Below are 16842 nucleotides of genomic sequence, written 5' to 3'. Positions count from 1 at the left end.
CAGCAAACACTTCAAAAACAGAGAATGGACACGGTCTGCATGCACTTTAAAAGCTCCTTGCATAATGCACATGCACTTTACAGTCAAAAACAAGAAGGGAAAAAAGTACTGCATAGCTCAATGAGTCGCCCACCAACCCCAAGTTACGGGTACACTGGAGTGGGTCGCTGATGCGTAAAAAAAAAAAGCCATGTATTTACCCGAGAATCTGTGACAAAAATGCTAATTTGCATAATACGCATAACATAAAACGAGCCAAATAAGGACATTAACAGTCCCAAATAGCCCAAATGTTTATTATTTGTCATTTTATTTAAAAATGTAATAAGTCCTTTTTACGTGTATTTATTATTATATTTGAGTGTCACTGGTCAATATTTCAAGAACTGATATTATTATTAGCTATAGGTAATGATTTCTATTAACTATGCAAATAAACGTAATCACTAGAGCTGAAACTGGATGATAAATTCAAAGTTGTTCTGAATGTGGCCCACAAAATACACTTGGCCCAGGGCCCACAAAATCCTTAAAATGTCTCTGCATCAGGCATCAGTTTGCACAATGAATTCCATTTCTCCAGAATTGTGGCAGAGAGATCTGCAGTAGTAAAGTCATTTAGGCCTGCCAGGAATCCAAGATGACGTAAAGGAAATTTTACTCCTAAGGGGCCGATTCCGATTCCGACCACAAAACGAACCAACCGACACAGACCCGGACCGAATACCGACCGTCACGGACCAGCGCCATACGACCCGTGCAGTACGATGCAACTCGAGTGAATTACAATCGACACGTATGGAATACAAGCCGTACGACCGAGCCGTAGGGAAAATAGTAATCCGGCCGGAACACCCATGTGATTTTCACTGACCGACACGAACCCGGAATGAACCCGACCGACCCGTACCCACGATGTCCGATCCGCGCAGTACGATGCAATGCGTGTAAAACCAGACCGACTCGCACGGAGAACAAGCCGCACGACCGACACGCACAGACAACCGGGCCCACAACCAAAAGAGACCGCGTATGAAACACAGAAGATAGGCAGCATGAACGAGGCGGAGAAGCCCGCACAAGACAACAGCAGCGTCCGTTTCCGTCAGATAAACGTCTCCTTCATGCCTACAAAACCCAAAGGAAAAAAGACAAAAAAAGGACCAAACAAGCAATGACAAAGCCAATAAATATCAAATTAAAAAAACCTGGGACAAAGACACACCCACAACTCCAACTATATAAAGGACTACAATCACTACCATCATCCCTTGCAAACAGGAGACACAGCCAGCAGCAAACACCATTATACAGCAACTACAGACACACTCACAACTCACCCATCACACAACCCACACACCATCAGCACCTCATCCAAAAGCACCCACACATACAGCCTGCAAAACCAACACCAACCCACCCTCACTTCCACCTTCACACACACATCCCTCACCACCACCACCCATCAACATGCCCCCAAAGAAGAATCCAAAGTTCAAAGATAGTGAGTTAGAAGTGCTGGTAGACGAGATCATCAGAGTAGAGCCACATTTGTTTGGTACATTGGTCCAAAGGACCCCCATCTCACAGAAAACAAAGATGTGAGCGAGGATTGTGGACAAGGTGAACGCTCAAGCACCAGCAAAGCTCACAAGGGACAATATCCAGAACAGGTGGTATGACGTGCACAGGAGGGTCAAGAAACTCATTGAAAAAGATCACGCCCTGAGTCAGCGTACCGGCGGTGGCCCTCCTGCCAAACCAGTCTAAATCAGAACCTGGGAGGAGAAGGTGCGGGACATCCTACCACCAGAGAGCGTCCATGGGCTAACAGACATACCAGAGCCTGGTGAGTACACAAACAACATACCCAAGATTGTGTGGCAAGGGGACAGTGAAACCATGCACCACACGCAAAGCTACAGTAACCAATAGATAATCATCCCAAGATGTGTATGCCAGTCAGACAAACACAATACCTGCCATCTCATAGTGACTTGGAACTGTGTCATGACATGCACCAACCTACAAACAAATAGACCAAGCCAGTGGCACAAAGCTAAATAGACACTGCCAGACAGTTTGCCACCACAAACACACTACCTCACAGTGCAGCTGACTGACAGGAAGCAATAGTGGGGATGCAGGTGAAGTGAGTGTATCCAAAAGCATGATGGGGCCTGTAGTCACAGATAATGCTCCCCTTCCAGATTGGCCCATCAAGACCTCTCGGAAACATGCCCACATCATAGGGAGTGGAAAATGACTGGCAAGATAGCTGACACTGGCTTCTGCTATGGGGAGCACAAGGCCCTGCTAGGGCATGTGTGCAAATCAGAAGCAGGACACCACTGACTGACATCCTGAAAGACAACTTGCATGCCCCACAATGGAAGCACGTATCATGGTGGGAAGGAGGACTGACAGCTCTGACCATACTTACCAGAATGTGGAGACGCCCCCCACAACACAAACTCCACACAACTCACCGAGTAGAATGCATTGACACACACCTCTGTGAAATATCAGCAAAAGATACACCATACTGGGAGCTGCTGTGTGAAGCACAGGGGCTCTGTTTGGACTTGTAGCCAAACAAACACCAGGATTTCACAGTCAGCCATCTTGCCTTTGCTGTCCACCCCTCGCAGGGAAGCAGAGTCAAGAGGGAGGAAGTATGGGCATGCTGGGAAGGGGGGTGTAGCCAAGAGTATGATGGGAGTCACAGTCACAGACAATCTACACCCACCCACATGGCCCAGCAAGTTCCAACTGAACCATACTCGCCCCACAGGGAGTAGGAAGGGACTGACAAGATGTCTGACACAGGGCTCTGTTATGGGGAGTACAAGGCCATGCTGGGAAAAGGGCTACAACAAACACCAGGACTACACAGTCAGCCATCTTGTCATTGCTGTCACACCCCCTCACAGGGAAGCAGAGTCAAGAGAGGGAAGTATGGGCATGCTGGGAAGGGGGGTGTAGACAAGAATATGATGGGAGTTGCAGTCACAATCTACACCCACTCACATGGCCCAGCAAGCTCACACTGAACCATGCTCGCCTCACAGGGAGTGGGAAGGGGCTGACAAGATGTCTGACACTGGGCTCTGTTGTGGAGAGCACAAGGCCATGCTGGGAAATGGGCAACAACAATATCAAACTCTGTCCGTGACAAGCTGGGAAAAAGCAGTGTACAGGCAGGCATCCGTTAGAAAAGTAGAAAATGTCATGTCTGTAAACCATTGATGCATGTAGAAACATAACTCATATTGTGTGTCTCTTCCAAACACAGGTGGTGCTGGGCGCCCAGAACCAAATGATGAGGATTCCCAGTCCCAGACTCTGGCGGACACTGAGTTCTCTGGTTTGAGTCTGTCTCTGTCCTCTTCGGATGACGACGACCAAACTGGCCCCTCCGGTGTGAGTCATCATGCAGCACCAGCAGCACCAACATCTGCACCCCCTGTACCCACGCCTCCAGTATCTGGAAACCGACAGGGCACCCCCACCAACATGGACAGACCAAGGCCACTGAACACCCACAGCACATGGACACAGGACTTCCCGGAAGCTACAGCAAACACCACCAGCAACACCACTCAAGGGGTCCCAGTGTCACCTGTGCATCCCGCCGCTGGTCCTGCCCGTGTGGATAGGGGTGCTGGGCGGAGAGGGAGGCAGAGGGCACACCTTGCAGAGGGGTCTGGACTGCATGATGACCCCCAACTGGCACGCATCATAGATGCGTACCAGGATAGCACCGGAGGATTTGGCCATGTAGTAGGGATCCTCAAGGACATGCAAGAGGAGCAGGCTGCCCACCATGCCCGCATGGAGGCCAAGTGAGATGCCCTTACTGCGGTGCTTCGGGACATTCTCCAATGCCTCCGCCAGATCAACACAAACCTGTCCACACCTCCCTGTGTGGCCACAACATCTGTTGCAACACCATCTGCCAGCGCCACAGGGAGGGAGGAGGACTCTGGCGGAGAGTCCCCTGCACCGCAGAGGCCTGCACCTGAGGCTTCCCTCCCCCCAGGAAGAAGAGGGGTCGTCCGAAGAAGGACATGTGAGAGGCAGATGTCCCAGCACATCCCCCAGGGCCTCTAAACCTGTTCTGGACAATGTCCTTTGTGCGCAACCCGTTCACCTTGTCCAATCGCACACAATTCGCCCACATGACATGGAGGGTTCATGTTGGGTGCCAATGTAGCAGATGACTGTGGACTTTACTCTGGACATTTCATCTACCAGCATTTCCAAATATAATGTGAACTTTGGATTCCAAAACCAATGTACAGCACCCACCATCCTGTGCACTTTCCTCACACATGTTCGCAAATAAACTCACCAGTACACCATACTTGCCTCTGTTGTGATTTCAAATTGTCATGTGTCATAGAGATGTCGATCTGCTACACAACACAGTGCATGCCAAATGCTGCAACAATGTGACCAACGTTAGTTGAGTCATGGTGATGTGACACATGTGAGGGAGACACACCACCATGGCACCACAACACATACTCACCTGGCCATGTCATTTATCCCACACAATGATGTTGACCTGAAACACATTGTCATGCACAGACACAACACCAACGCCAGTCAGTGGTAACAAGTCCACAGGTGAGGTAAGCAGATGTCAGTCAGATGTGGGAAGACAGACAACGCACATAACATAGCATAGCACAGGTTCATTACACATCAGCAACATGTTTATTCCACAATAGTTGCAAGGTAATTCTAGTTAACAGTGGACACACGGTCACAAAGTGTCAGAGAATTGAAGTCCAGGGATGTGTGGTACATCAGTTGATGGGAATTGACAACTTCCACACTGGTGTTGGATTCTGGGCATTGGGGTTCAGTGTTGACCAAACAACAGGCAAAGTACCCTGGGAAGGACAGACACAAGACACAGTCAAAAGCACAGCAGAACAGGAGAGAAATGCAATACACATGCACAAAACATGTCGCAAGAAACCTACACAAAAACAAGTTAGCAGTACTACCCTATTGTGGAGTACACACTACCTGAATGACACATCACTGCACGCATCCAGTCAAGTGGCACACAGACACTCTCAGACAGCAACAGAGCAGCCACAACACATTCCAGGCTAACTCCATACATTGACATGACAACCCTGGAATCTCACATTCAGGTGAAGAAGTTGTTGATGAGCTGTGAGTAGACGTCACCCTCATCATCATCATCACTGGCTTCTTGGCCCAGGCTAGGATCCTCCACAGGTGCCGGAGGTTGGTCATCATTATCCTGGATGAGAGGCACCTCCTTTCTCACTGCCATGTTGTGTAGTATGCAGCATTCAAGGATTATTTTACACGGCTTTTCAGGAGGCCGAATGTCCGCTCAATCACCCTCCTGCTCCGACCATGTGCCTCATTGTAGTGCAGCTCGGCTGGTGTCACAGGGTTCCGGAGGGGAGTCAGCAACCACGGTATGTTGGGGTGTCCGGAGTCACCTACACACACAAAAATGAACAAGTAGCTGAGTTTTGTAGGAGTGCGGAATACAACATTGACAAACACACACAATGAGAAACAGCGTTGCAATGTGACTACTCCTCATTATGTAGGCATCGTGCGCAGAACCAGGGAACCGTGCACACACATGTGTGATGGACATGTCAGCAAGTCATACCACCAGAGCATTGATCGATGGTTTCAAGGTCTGGGAACAGTCGATGGACAGCTGGTGCCCTGCAGTACAGAGATGCACAAAGGAAGATTGTCAGTTCATCCACCCATGTGGCCATGACTAGGCTCAATATCACATGATAGACCATGACATTACACAATGTATTGAGGTGTGTTCTGTTGGGCATGGACACATATGTCACCTACATGACCATCACCTCACATCTCAATTCCACATGTCCACATGAGTCCCATGTAGTGCAATGGCCAATCATCTGGCTGTGTCACCCGACATATGTACTGCTGTGATGTTACAAACACACACCACAGTGACAAGTGAGGCCTGATGTCTCCCAGGCATCACAGATCTTTGCTATGCAGAAACCCAGGGTCCCTGTATTGCCACATCGACACTGGCATGGACATAGCGTATCACGTACACACCACAAGGCAAGCGTGAGTCCCACAGGTAGGGGCCACTGTTGTTCCTGCAGGCCCTACATGTACGTCTCTTAGACACACACACCATCAAGGTTGATGCGTATACCACATGGATATGGAGACTGTCACCCATTGGGCACATTTGATCAGACACATCTGAGACCCAACATGCACACAGACTGTGGTTGCACATCAGTACTGTGGCTACAGGTCTCACTGTGACGTACATGCCATCACCCCCTGGACTCAGGGTGTATGTGACATGCCCCAAACATATACAACATGAAACTGTGTCCGTGACTCATGCCCATTACTGTACAATCGCACATCATAGTGGTAATGTGCACACCACACAAAGGATTCTGCCCCCATGTACAAGTACGCAGCCTGGGAGTGGCTGCACAAAAGTGCCACCCAACAAACCAAATGTGCTCCCCCAAACACCCAGGGAATGCAGCCTTACATGCCATGGGACACTGTGTGGCCAATGATGTAGTGTGGTAGGTGTGCACATGTGTCCCTGGCTAGTAATTGGGTGTTGAATCCATAGAATAGTCACACCAATGAAGTCCGACGCGGGTGACAATGCGTACGCATTGCACGGTTCATGACCGAGCCGTGCGTACGCTTTGTCATTGAATGCAATGAGGTCCAACGTGGGTGACAATGCGTACGCATTGCACGGTTCATGACCGAGCCGTGCGTACGCTTTGTCATTGAATGCAATGAGATCCGACGCGGGTGAAAATGCGTTGGGCAGGCATGGTCGAGAAAGGCGTACGCCTTGGTCATTGAATCGTATGGAGACGGGTGCATGTGTATTTTCAAAATACGCGTTGTACAGTCAGTTGACTGAGCCGGGCGCACCAATTGACTCTGGACTGTCATGGAGACGGATGCGGATTCAAAACTTGTACGAGTTGTGCACAAGAAATTCAGTTGGATGCCTACAACAATGTTGCAATTTCAAGTGTTTCATGAAAGTGAAGATTTGAACGATGCGTAAGGCGTGTACGAGTCGTACAATTCCATGGATTGGCCAGATTCATAGAATGCAACCGTGTTGGACCTATCACTTGGGACACATGGCACAGATTTTGCCTCTGCAGCACAGATATAAGGCTGGCTGGACCCCAAGGAGCTCACTTGCCTGCACTACATGCTACTGGACCACATCCCTGCTACCACTGCTGCTGTCTCTGCATCCTCTGGCTCCTGCAATGGCACGTACTATGGAGAGGGCCCCAGCCTTCACTGAGGAGGGGAACCATGCCCTGCTGGACGGCCTCCATCCACAGTACAGCAAGCTCTATGGGAAACCAGGGGAGCAGGTGAGTGTGCAGGCCACTGCCTTCATAATTATGCATGTTGTCTGACTAGCAGGATTAGCAGTGTGTACACCAGTGGCAAGCATTCTCACTGACTACTTTCATCACCCAAAGTGTGTAGGTACATGTAATGAACAGGTGTCCTGCTGCTAAAGTGCATTAGTGCAAGCTTAAACCACCCAGGCATTGTTAACATGTCAGACATGCAGGTGATTTGTCCTTCCCCATGGTTGCACTACCTGTGTAACTCATTTCCCTTTGTGATGATGACATGTATAACCAAATGTGTGCAGCACAAATCTGGGCCATGTGTGTTAATGTACTTTTAACTTTGTAATCCTCACAGGTTGATGCCCACCAGAAGCGGGAGATCTGGCTGACCATTGCCCGGGCAGTTTGCTCGGTGGGGGTCTACAAGCGTCAGATCCGCAACTGCCAGAAGAGGTGGCAGGACCTTTGGGGCTGGACCCGGAGGACAGCTAGAGTCCAGCTGAAGCTGTTACCTCCGCGCCGGAGGGGCGGACACCGGACCCTGACCCCCCATATGCTCCGGATCCTGGCGGTGGTCTTCCTGGACCTGGATAGGCAGATGAAGGCCAGACAGCAGCAAGGACGGGGTAAGTCCATGCCTAATCTGTGTACTATGTCTGACATGAGAATTGCAGTCTTTTGGCCTGGTCACACTTCCACATTACGTAGGTCTTGTAGTCCAATACTCAGGTCCCTCAATTGTGTGATGCACCCTCCTCATCTGTTCCACAGGTGTGGCCCCTACAGTCTGTTGCTTGTGTCACTAGGGCACTGTGTCCCTGCAGTCAGCTATGCTTCATCCACCGGACAGCATCTGTTCCCGTGACTCTGTTGTGTGTTTCATGGGTGGGTCAATTGTTTGCCCAGTGCCTGAGATCTGACATGTGATCTGTGTGTGCCCTTGAGATGTGTTCCAATTGCTGGTCTGACTCGCCACATGTGGCTGGGGTATTCCAAACAAACCCATGCAGCAAGGGATTCCAATTTTGGGGCCTCAGGAGTATGTGTATCAAGTATGTCACACTTGCTTAGCCACCTGACTACTGTCCAGGGCCAAACACTGTTTCATGGAGACCTGGCCAGTCATGCCTCCTCAAGGAAATTTAGAAACACTCTGTAATCCCACTCCTGTGTATGAAATTACAGGTTGTGCTTAGTGACATGTGCCCTCAGGTGTCTGCCTCTGTGTCATTAGGGTGTGGCTTGTTGTTACATACAACTGGGGTGTCCATGATCCAGAGGGTCAGCTGAACATCTGAGATGTGACTGTGAGAGACAAGACCTGTGTGACATATAGGTGTGTGATCATCTGACAGCGCACAATGGTGTATGCAACTGTGTCCTTCATGCAGCTGGGTTACATGCATGGCAGACTGTGATGTGTTAATGTACAGGGAGTTGTGTTTGCAGAGACTCAAATGTCTGATATGCATGATGTGGGGTCTTCTGGGTCCTGGATATGTTGTTTGCAGGGGATGGGCAAGTGCGCCGGTCATCTGCAGAGTTAGCTTTACCCCTGAGCTAGGATTGTGAGTCAGTGCATATTGTTGTTGTCTGGATGCCCTGCCCCTGTGACGGGAGACAGTGTTGAATGACTTTCAGGGCATGCCAGTGCCATGGCATTTAACTTGCTATGGGTGAGCCTGCATTGTGTTCAAGTGTGCAGCATGCGCCCCATTGTGGCATTGCCCATCAGGACATGAGAACATCATAGTGTGTGTTGCTGACATGCATCACAAGCATGTGAAATGAGTCTCTGCCCATCCCTTCATCCGGACACCTGTAATGAGTCAGTAGCAAGAGATGTGCTGTGTGTATAGTGACATATTCCTACATGTTCACTTGCATGTCCAACAAATGTGTAGGTGGTGCATGTGGGCACATTGGGGTATTAGCATCCAACATGCAACAGACATATGTGTGCAAGTCAAGGAGGGATATGTGTGCCATGGTTGATGTTGAGAATGACAATTGGTTTCTTCTAAACAGTGTTGGCACTTTGAGCTGTGTTCAGCTGATGATGCCAGGGCTTGTCCTGTGATGTGATGTACTCACTGTGGTGTGTGCAGTCAGTGCAGGTGACTGATGTTGTTCTCTTTCTTCCTATTCCTATCCAGATACATCCACGACCACAGGAGGGGACAGCTCCACGGACACACAAGTCTGTTGACGCAACTGGTGTTGTTCATGGAGGGCATTTCATCGGGCATGTCTGCCCTACAGAGGACCAATCAGTCCATGGCCTCCTCCCTGACGGCAGCAGTGTCCCTCCTCCAACAGTCCCGCACCCCTCCTACACCTGCACCACCCACGATACCTAGCAGCCTACCTGTCCCAAGCACACAAACACACAAACCAAGGTCTAGACGTGCACACAAGCAAGCGCAGGGGACTGATACCACACTCACAGGGGCTGGTTTGCAGACACACACACAGTCACCCAGAACAACTCCGCAGTCCTCCGAAACCTCTCCCTCCCAGCCCCCTTCCCTTGCCTCACCTGCAACCCCATCTTCCAGAAGCTCTTCCTCTGTGACATTGGCCTCTTCCCCACTGACCCAGCAGATCCATCTTACAAGGGGAAGAGGAAGTCCCCACACACAGAGGGGAGTGCCCCTCACATCCGGACACCCTCCCCCAGGCGCAGTCAGACTGAGACCCCCACCCGCAAGACCCCCCGTAGCCGGAAGAGCAAGACCGCCCCACCACGCAGCTCCAAGGCAAAGTCTCCGTCCGCCATCCCCCTGGCCACCACTCCAGAGGTTCCCCCGCTGCTTCCTGCCCCGGGTTCCCCCACCCACAGATACACCATCCCCAAAATGCTAAGGTTCTCCCCCCCACCACTTGGTCCTCCACACCTGGTCAGACGGTTAGTGCCACTGATGTGGGGACCGTGTCCCCCCCCGTCCTGCCAACCTCACCTGCACCCCATTCCACTCCCATGGATGTAGGCACTGCAGTGGAGTCCATGACCACCCCGTCTGACTTGAGCACTGCAGCGGGGACCCAATCTACTCCATCTGACCTGCCCACTGCGGTTGTGCTGGCACCCAACCGATCTGACTTGTGCCCCACAGTTGTGACTGCACCCACCACTTCAGTCAGCTCCACTGCAGTTGCAAGTGTCTTGCCTGCATCCACCACCTCTTCACTGCCTCCTTCTGCTGCACCCAGATCCTGTCCCTGCAGTGCATGGCCTGCCCCCATGTATGCCCCTCCGAGGGGATGACCCCGGTCCTTAGCAGTGCAGGCAAGCAACGTGTGACAGTTGTCACTCTAGTTCACTCCTTGGCATTTGGCCATGGACTTGCCATTGGCCTTTTGTTTGAACAGACGTTTAACTTTTAATATGCTGAATAAAGCTTTTTTCTTTATCCCTGTGAACTTGATTGAGCTGTACATTATGTTGATGATGTTTTTACATGCCCTTGCACCTGTAATGCTTGATTTCCAATGTTGAATACTGATGTGTTGATGTGAGGTACTCCATGTGGTTCATGAGATATGTATCCTATTCTGGTGGGTATCCATGTCATCCTTTGCAGCTACCTGGGTGTGTCATGGTCAACTATTTGTGGACATCACTGTGAACATTTCATTTGCATGGTCACATCTCTGACTTGCACCCATGCACATATGATGTGCTTCCCATTGTCCAATTTGTCAATTTCACAGACTTTGTGCGCATCACCACTGGACCTACAGGTGTGGGCATCATTGGTATAGGAGAAACTGGGTCCTCTGTGCAACTTGCTAGACATATGTTTTGAGTATGTGCAGATGACTTAGGGGAGACTCACGTACCCAGGCTGTTGTGACCAGAGCCTTTAATGTGTGGTAACTGATGGCTGACTGACCAAGTGTTCTGCTGACATGAGTGAGACGTGCTGTGAATATGTTTGGCACAGCTGGGCTTCCACAGGAGTTGGGTCCCCTCAAGTAAGTGTGTTGTCCCGTGACATAGCCTGGGCCCATGTTGTGTGTTGTATGAGCATGTGAGTGTGTCCACATCCTTTTTCATACACAAGCAGTGTTCCCTTGATATGTTTCCTGTTGTTGATGCTTGCTGAGTGGTACTGTGTTCATCCCACTACTTTGCCATGGGCTACCAGATGTGTGGGTGCATGACACACTACTGTGAATTGGTGTATCATCATTGGGATTTGTCGGAGTGGTGATGATGTTGTCAGACACAGATGGGACACCGTCAGGGTTTCCCAAGGCATGTAGTTGTCCCCAGGTGGTACCTTTCAGTGATTGAGACATGTGTATGTGTGTGTGACTGCTCCCACTTGTCGGGTTCATGGCTGCAATGTTTGCAGGTGTCAGCATGTGTGCCTTGTGGTTCTCCTTGGCTTCTGCATTGTCCTGGGACTGTGGCAGGTATTCTGAAGGTTAGGTGAGCTTTGACGTCATGGCCATGTACCGCATACTGTGCAGTATGTCTGTTATTACCCAGGGTTGCAAACTGTCCTTGTGTGATGAGTCTGTGCACCTTAGTTCCTCCCAACATACCTGTGTTTGTCATGGGTGCATGTGCAATATCACGTGTCCATGTGGGCTTCACAGATGCATTGTTGCATTTCAGGGTGTGTGGTGTTGAGGGTGGACTGATGTACATGTTTGCATGGATGGTTCCCTAGCTCCCATTTGTCCATGGATGAGGGGCCATGCTGAGTGATTTGTGTTTGTGTATGTGTGATGTACGTTTGTGGAACAGGACACATGTCTGGGTTTTCCGGTTAGAACGACATCTGCCTTTGTCATCACAGTGGAGGTGTCATGCATGCTTGTGTCACCCCAATGTCCGGTCACTGGGGGTAGTGCTGGTGTGTGTCAGTCTCTTGCTGTGTTAGTTGGTGTTCATTCCGCTTGTGTCACATGTGTCTGTTGTGCTGCCCACTAAGGGTGTCCCAATGATGGATTACTTTAGTATGGCACTGTGTCCACATCTGTGTCACTGTGGTTCAACCCCCCTCATGGGTTGTGTAATTGCCTGTGGATACTGAGACATACACCCACACATGTTGTGTCAGATGTGCAGTGTGAGGTTGCCTGTTTGTGATTGTACATCTGCATCAAGTGCATTGGTATTGCTGTTGTGGGCCATTGTCTGGATGCTGTTTCTGTGATTTACCCTTCAGTCCCTGTGAGTCATATCACATCATTGTGCGCATTCATCTTGGTTGTTAGGTGCCATTGCTGGCATGGAATGTGAGTTTGTGAGCTGACACCTACAGTCTACACAGATTGTTTTGATTAGTGTGTCTATTTTCGAGATGTGTGTATGCTTTGTGATGGTCACTTCTGCTCTTGTGTCATTGTACACTGTATGCATTGTCAGCCCCCATGTGTGGTGCCTGTCTGCACATGTCCGAGAGTGTGTTATGTTTTCACAGCACTGTTAGCCTCACCACATCTCTGTGGGAATGGGACACAACCACTACTTCGCCCCAGAAGTGTGTAATGTGTTGGGAGCAGGGATCATAAATGCTGTTTGTTATTTTCAGCTTGACCATGATGAGACTTACCTTTTGGTCACTGTGATGAGGGGGGGTTTAGACCCCATCACCACAATGCTCAACATCTGCTGCAGTTTGGAAGCCCACACTTAACTTTCGTTCTACACAGTGAGGGGTGCTCTCTTTACATTGACACAGTGCTATGGTGATGCTTGCCTTGTGTAGGGCACACTCATTTGTTGGTCACACATGTGCTGTTAGTTACATTGTATGTTCGAAGTCATAATCACTGTTGTGGGCATTTGTCACAGACTACACACTGTTGTCATGATGTTAGGGGGGATGTATTTTGCTAATATACCTAATATTGGAGTATGATGGATGTGTGGCGCATCACCTATGAGTGGGGGTGGCAGGGGTGATGGGCACCAGGTCCCCCTATGGGTGGGGGTGGCAGTAGTGATGGGGAACATGGTCCCTATGGCTGGGGTGGCAGGGGTGATGGGCAACAGGTCCCCTATGGGCGGGGGTGGCAGGGGTGATGGGCAACAGGTCCCCTATGGCTTGGGGTGGCAGTAGTGATGGGGAACATGAGCCCTATGGCTGGGGGTGGCAGGGGTGATGGGCAACATAAGACCTATGAGTGGGGGTGGCAGGGGTGTTGGGCAACATAAGCCCTAATGGGTGTGGGTGGCAGGGGTGATGGGCATCATGAGCCCTATGGGTGGGGGTGGCAGTAGTGCTGGGCAACATAAGCCCTATGGGTAGCAGTACTGATGGGCAACAGGTCCCCTATGGGTGGGGGTGGCAGTAGTGTTGGGCAACATAAGCCCTATGGGTGGGGGTGGCAGTAGTGATGGGCACCAGGTCCCCTATGGCTGGTGGTAGCAGTAGTGATGGGCACCAGGTCCCCTATGGGTGGGGGCAGCAGTAGTAATGGGGAACATGGGTGGGGGTGGCAGTAGTGATGGGCAACAGGTCCCCTATGAGTGGGGGTGGCAGGGGTGATGGGCAACATAAGCCCTATGGGTGGGGGCGGTAGAGGTGCTGGCCATTCACCCCTATGGTGGGCTGTTGTTAGTGGCCAGGATGTGGATCCCCTGTGTGTGTGTGCGCCATTTTGCGGGTACGTGTCGTTTGTTTGTGTGGTAGGTGTCTGACTTACCGTCTGCGCCGTCGGCGTCGGTTCCTGATCCGGTCGTAGATGTAGAGTACTGGTATGACCTGCGCGATGGGATTCATGTTGTGTTCGTGTCGTACACGCTGCTTGTTGCTCCGCCTCGTACCCGCTGCAAGCTGGTCCGTCTCGTAGCCGTGAATTGAGTTGTGGCGCGAATCGTAGCTGATATGCTTGTTTTCCGGATGCTGTGACGTCCCATACGTGGCGACCCGTCCGGCGCGTAGGAAGTACACATAGTACTTGTCAGGGTGGAAACTGCTATGGATACTGCTTCCGGCCGTCTTGGTTCGGCGTTAGGAGTTACGGCTCGGACGGAGAATGGAGCTTGAATCACAGCCTACGTGTCGGTCGGGTTTTTGGCAGTTGTGCGCATCGTACTTCGTCTACAGGACAGACTGGCTACGGGTACGTGTCGGTCGCACGGTAAGGCTTCGGACAGCTCTCGGAGAGCTGTCCGACCCAGCATCGGAATCGGCCCCTCAATGTAAGTATACCTCTGAACATACCCTCTTTAATGTGGCCCAGTAACTATTCCCCACACCTGGTGTCTGTAAAACGTCTTGCAACAAAGATCACATGGAGCCTCATGGAATTGACATGGACATTAAATTAGATCTAGTGAAATGAAATGAAGTTATAGGAAGTAAAACGAATCATGGGAAGCATTTTCAAAAAGACTGCATATTAGCTACATTCAACAGTAAAAAGAATTATTGGGACAACCCATGGTAAAAGCTATTTGGAGGGACATGCAGGATGATCTGAAGTGTGTGGTATTAAATGTGGTTAATGAAATGAAGTTGTACATTCACAGGGAGTGTAATTAAGGGGTATACCTAATATAAAAAGGGCTACGAAGCAGCTCGGTAGTATCCTACGCTTGATACGAATCTGCATGGAAGTGTTTAAAAACAGATCAATATTCCTTAATGGATCTTTTATAGAAAAATGATCAGTCACAGTTCTGTTTTCAATTTGAGACTGATGTTGTTCACTGTTAATTTTTGCATATTCAGTAAAATTCCTGTTGATATTATTGTTTCATTTTTAATTGGTTTAAAGTTTATATGGCCTGTGACACATCTTAAACAAATATGCAAATAACCACATAGTGCATGCTATTTAGAGAATCTCTTTTCTCAGTGTGTGTTGTCGTGCACATATTGTGATTGTGTCTTACTCATTGTGTTCTTCTTTGCTTCCAGATTCCCCCACAGCATCCATCTTCAAATGAAGCTCATGCCCTACTCCAGGAAGAAGGTGGTTCCACAGGTTCCCCATCTCCACCCACCAATAGGAGAGTCCACATTCTTAGTTTGAAGCAAGGATGTGCGTTGGATATTGATGCTCTGCTCACCAGTTGTACTGCCTCATAGATTGGAATAATGATGGGATAAGACTTCATTTAGTGTTAATGTCAGCCGCGGGCTCACTGATTCAGATACAAGGATAATTATTCAGCTTTATTAAAAAATGTACATTTGATTACAAATTTCATTCAATTATTAAGAAAGTTATTGATATGTAACATCATGAACGTTACAATGTTCCAGTGAAGCCTCATTCTATTACATGGCCTTGTTTCCTTATGATTGTATTACATAATATAGAACCTATGCCTTATTGTGGAGAAATTAGGCGAATCAGTTTAGGATGGCCATTGATAGCCCCATCATATTTTCCAATAGGTCGAGTAAGCAGCCATGTTCAAATTTTCAAAAGTATTGTAAGATCATGATAGGTCAAGGAGGATCAGAAGGCATGAATTATTCTGATCTAACATTTTTAGTTCATCATTCACAATGTGAGGTAAGTGCGGATTCAGTGCTGCGACCCTGTTGAAAACCGGATTGCAATTGGTCTAGTTGTTGGAATTGTTCTATGTGGTTACATATCTGGACATGGATGCATTTCTCTATGAGCTTCGCCAGAGTCAAAATGTTGAAAATTGGGAGGAAGTTCTGAAGGTCGGTGATCTGCAGTAGTTTTTTTCAGAATTGGGATAACCTGCCCAGACTTTAGGCAGTCTGGGATAGAGCCTTGAAGCAGTGATGCGCTGACTATCCTTGCACATAGTGGGCGTATAGATGGATGATCAGATCTCACTAAACAAATTTGATGGCAAAGGGTCACTAAAGTGGGTAGATGGTCTCAATGCTGTAAGAGTTTTGAGAATCATATTTTCATCCAAGGTTTTGATTAAGCTCCAAGAGGTGTTGTTCTTGGGGGTGTGAAATGGAGTGAGAAGGGGCACCACAGATTGAGGAGGGTGGAGGCTGATAGGTGGTAGGATCAGCAGGTGCTCCATTGCAGTCTACAAATCATAATGCATCTTTGTTGTTGTCTTTTCAAAGAAGGAGGCAGTAAAATCCTGGCAGTTCGGCTGCGGAGAAGATCCCACTTGGGAGAGGTTAAGTTGGCTATTTGATTGAAGATTGACAAGACCAAACTATTTTTTGGGTCGATTATTAGTACGCGCAAATTGTTTCTGAAGAAATTATCTTGAGAAAATCGAATGCGATTGTTAGAAATGGGGGTCTCTAGTTGGCAATGGCTGGCCACTGTCCAAGTAGGGACCCTTCTTCCTAAGTCAGAGTAAGCGGGCTACACCCTTTGATAACCCCTGCTTAACCCTGTGGTAACGTAGCACGAGCAGCTAGGCTTATCTCAGAGGCAGTGTGTGAAGCATTTATGACCATACACAGTAACACAGTGAGGAACACTACAAAGGGAC

At 49.3% G+C, this 16842-nt stretch overlaps 1 protein-coding gene across 2 annotated transcripts in view; it reads left to right on the top strand.

The window, feature by feature from the left end:
* Nucleotides 1–15605, top strand: part of LOC146822197 (uncharacterized) — a 331935-nt gene extending 316330 nt beyond the window's left edge. For both annotated transcript variants that reach the window (XM_085609434.1, XM_085609435.1), the window contains one exon: nucleotides 15314–15605. In XM_085609434.1, coding sequence (XP_085465560.1) covers nucleotides 15314–15342 — 29 coding nt within the window. In that variant the 3' untranslated portion in view covers nucleotides 15343–15605. The remainder of the gene's footprint in view (nucleotides 1–15313) is intronic.
* The last annotated feature ends 1237 nt before the right edge of the window (nucleotides 15606–16842 follow it).

Source organism: Triturus cristatus, chromosome 6 (genome assembly GCF_964204655.1).
Source record: "Triturus cristatus chromosome 6, aTriCri1.1, whole genome shotgun sequence".
Classification (NCBI taxonomy): domain Eukaryota; kingdom Metazoa; phylum Chordata; class Amphibia; order Caudata; family Salamandridae; genus Triturus; species Triturus cristatus.
Note: the sequence above shows the minus strand (reverse complement) of the source record. Positions and strands in the feature narration are given on the sequence as shown.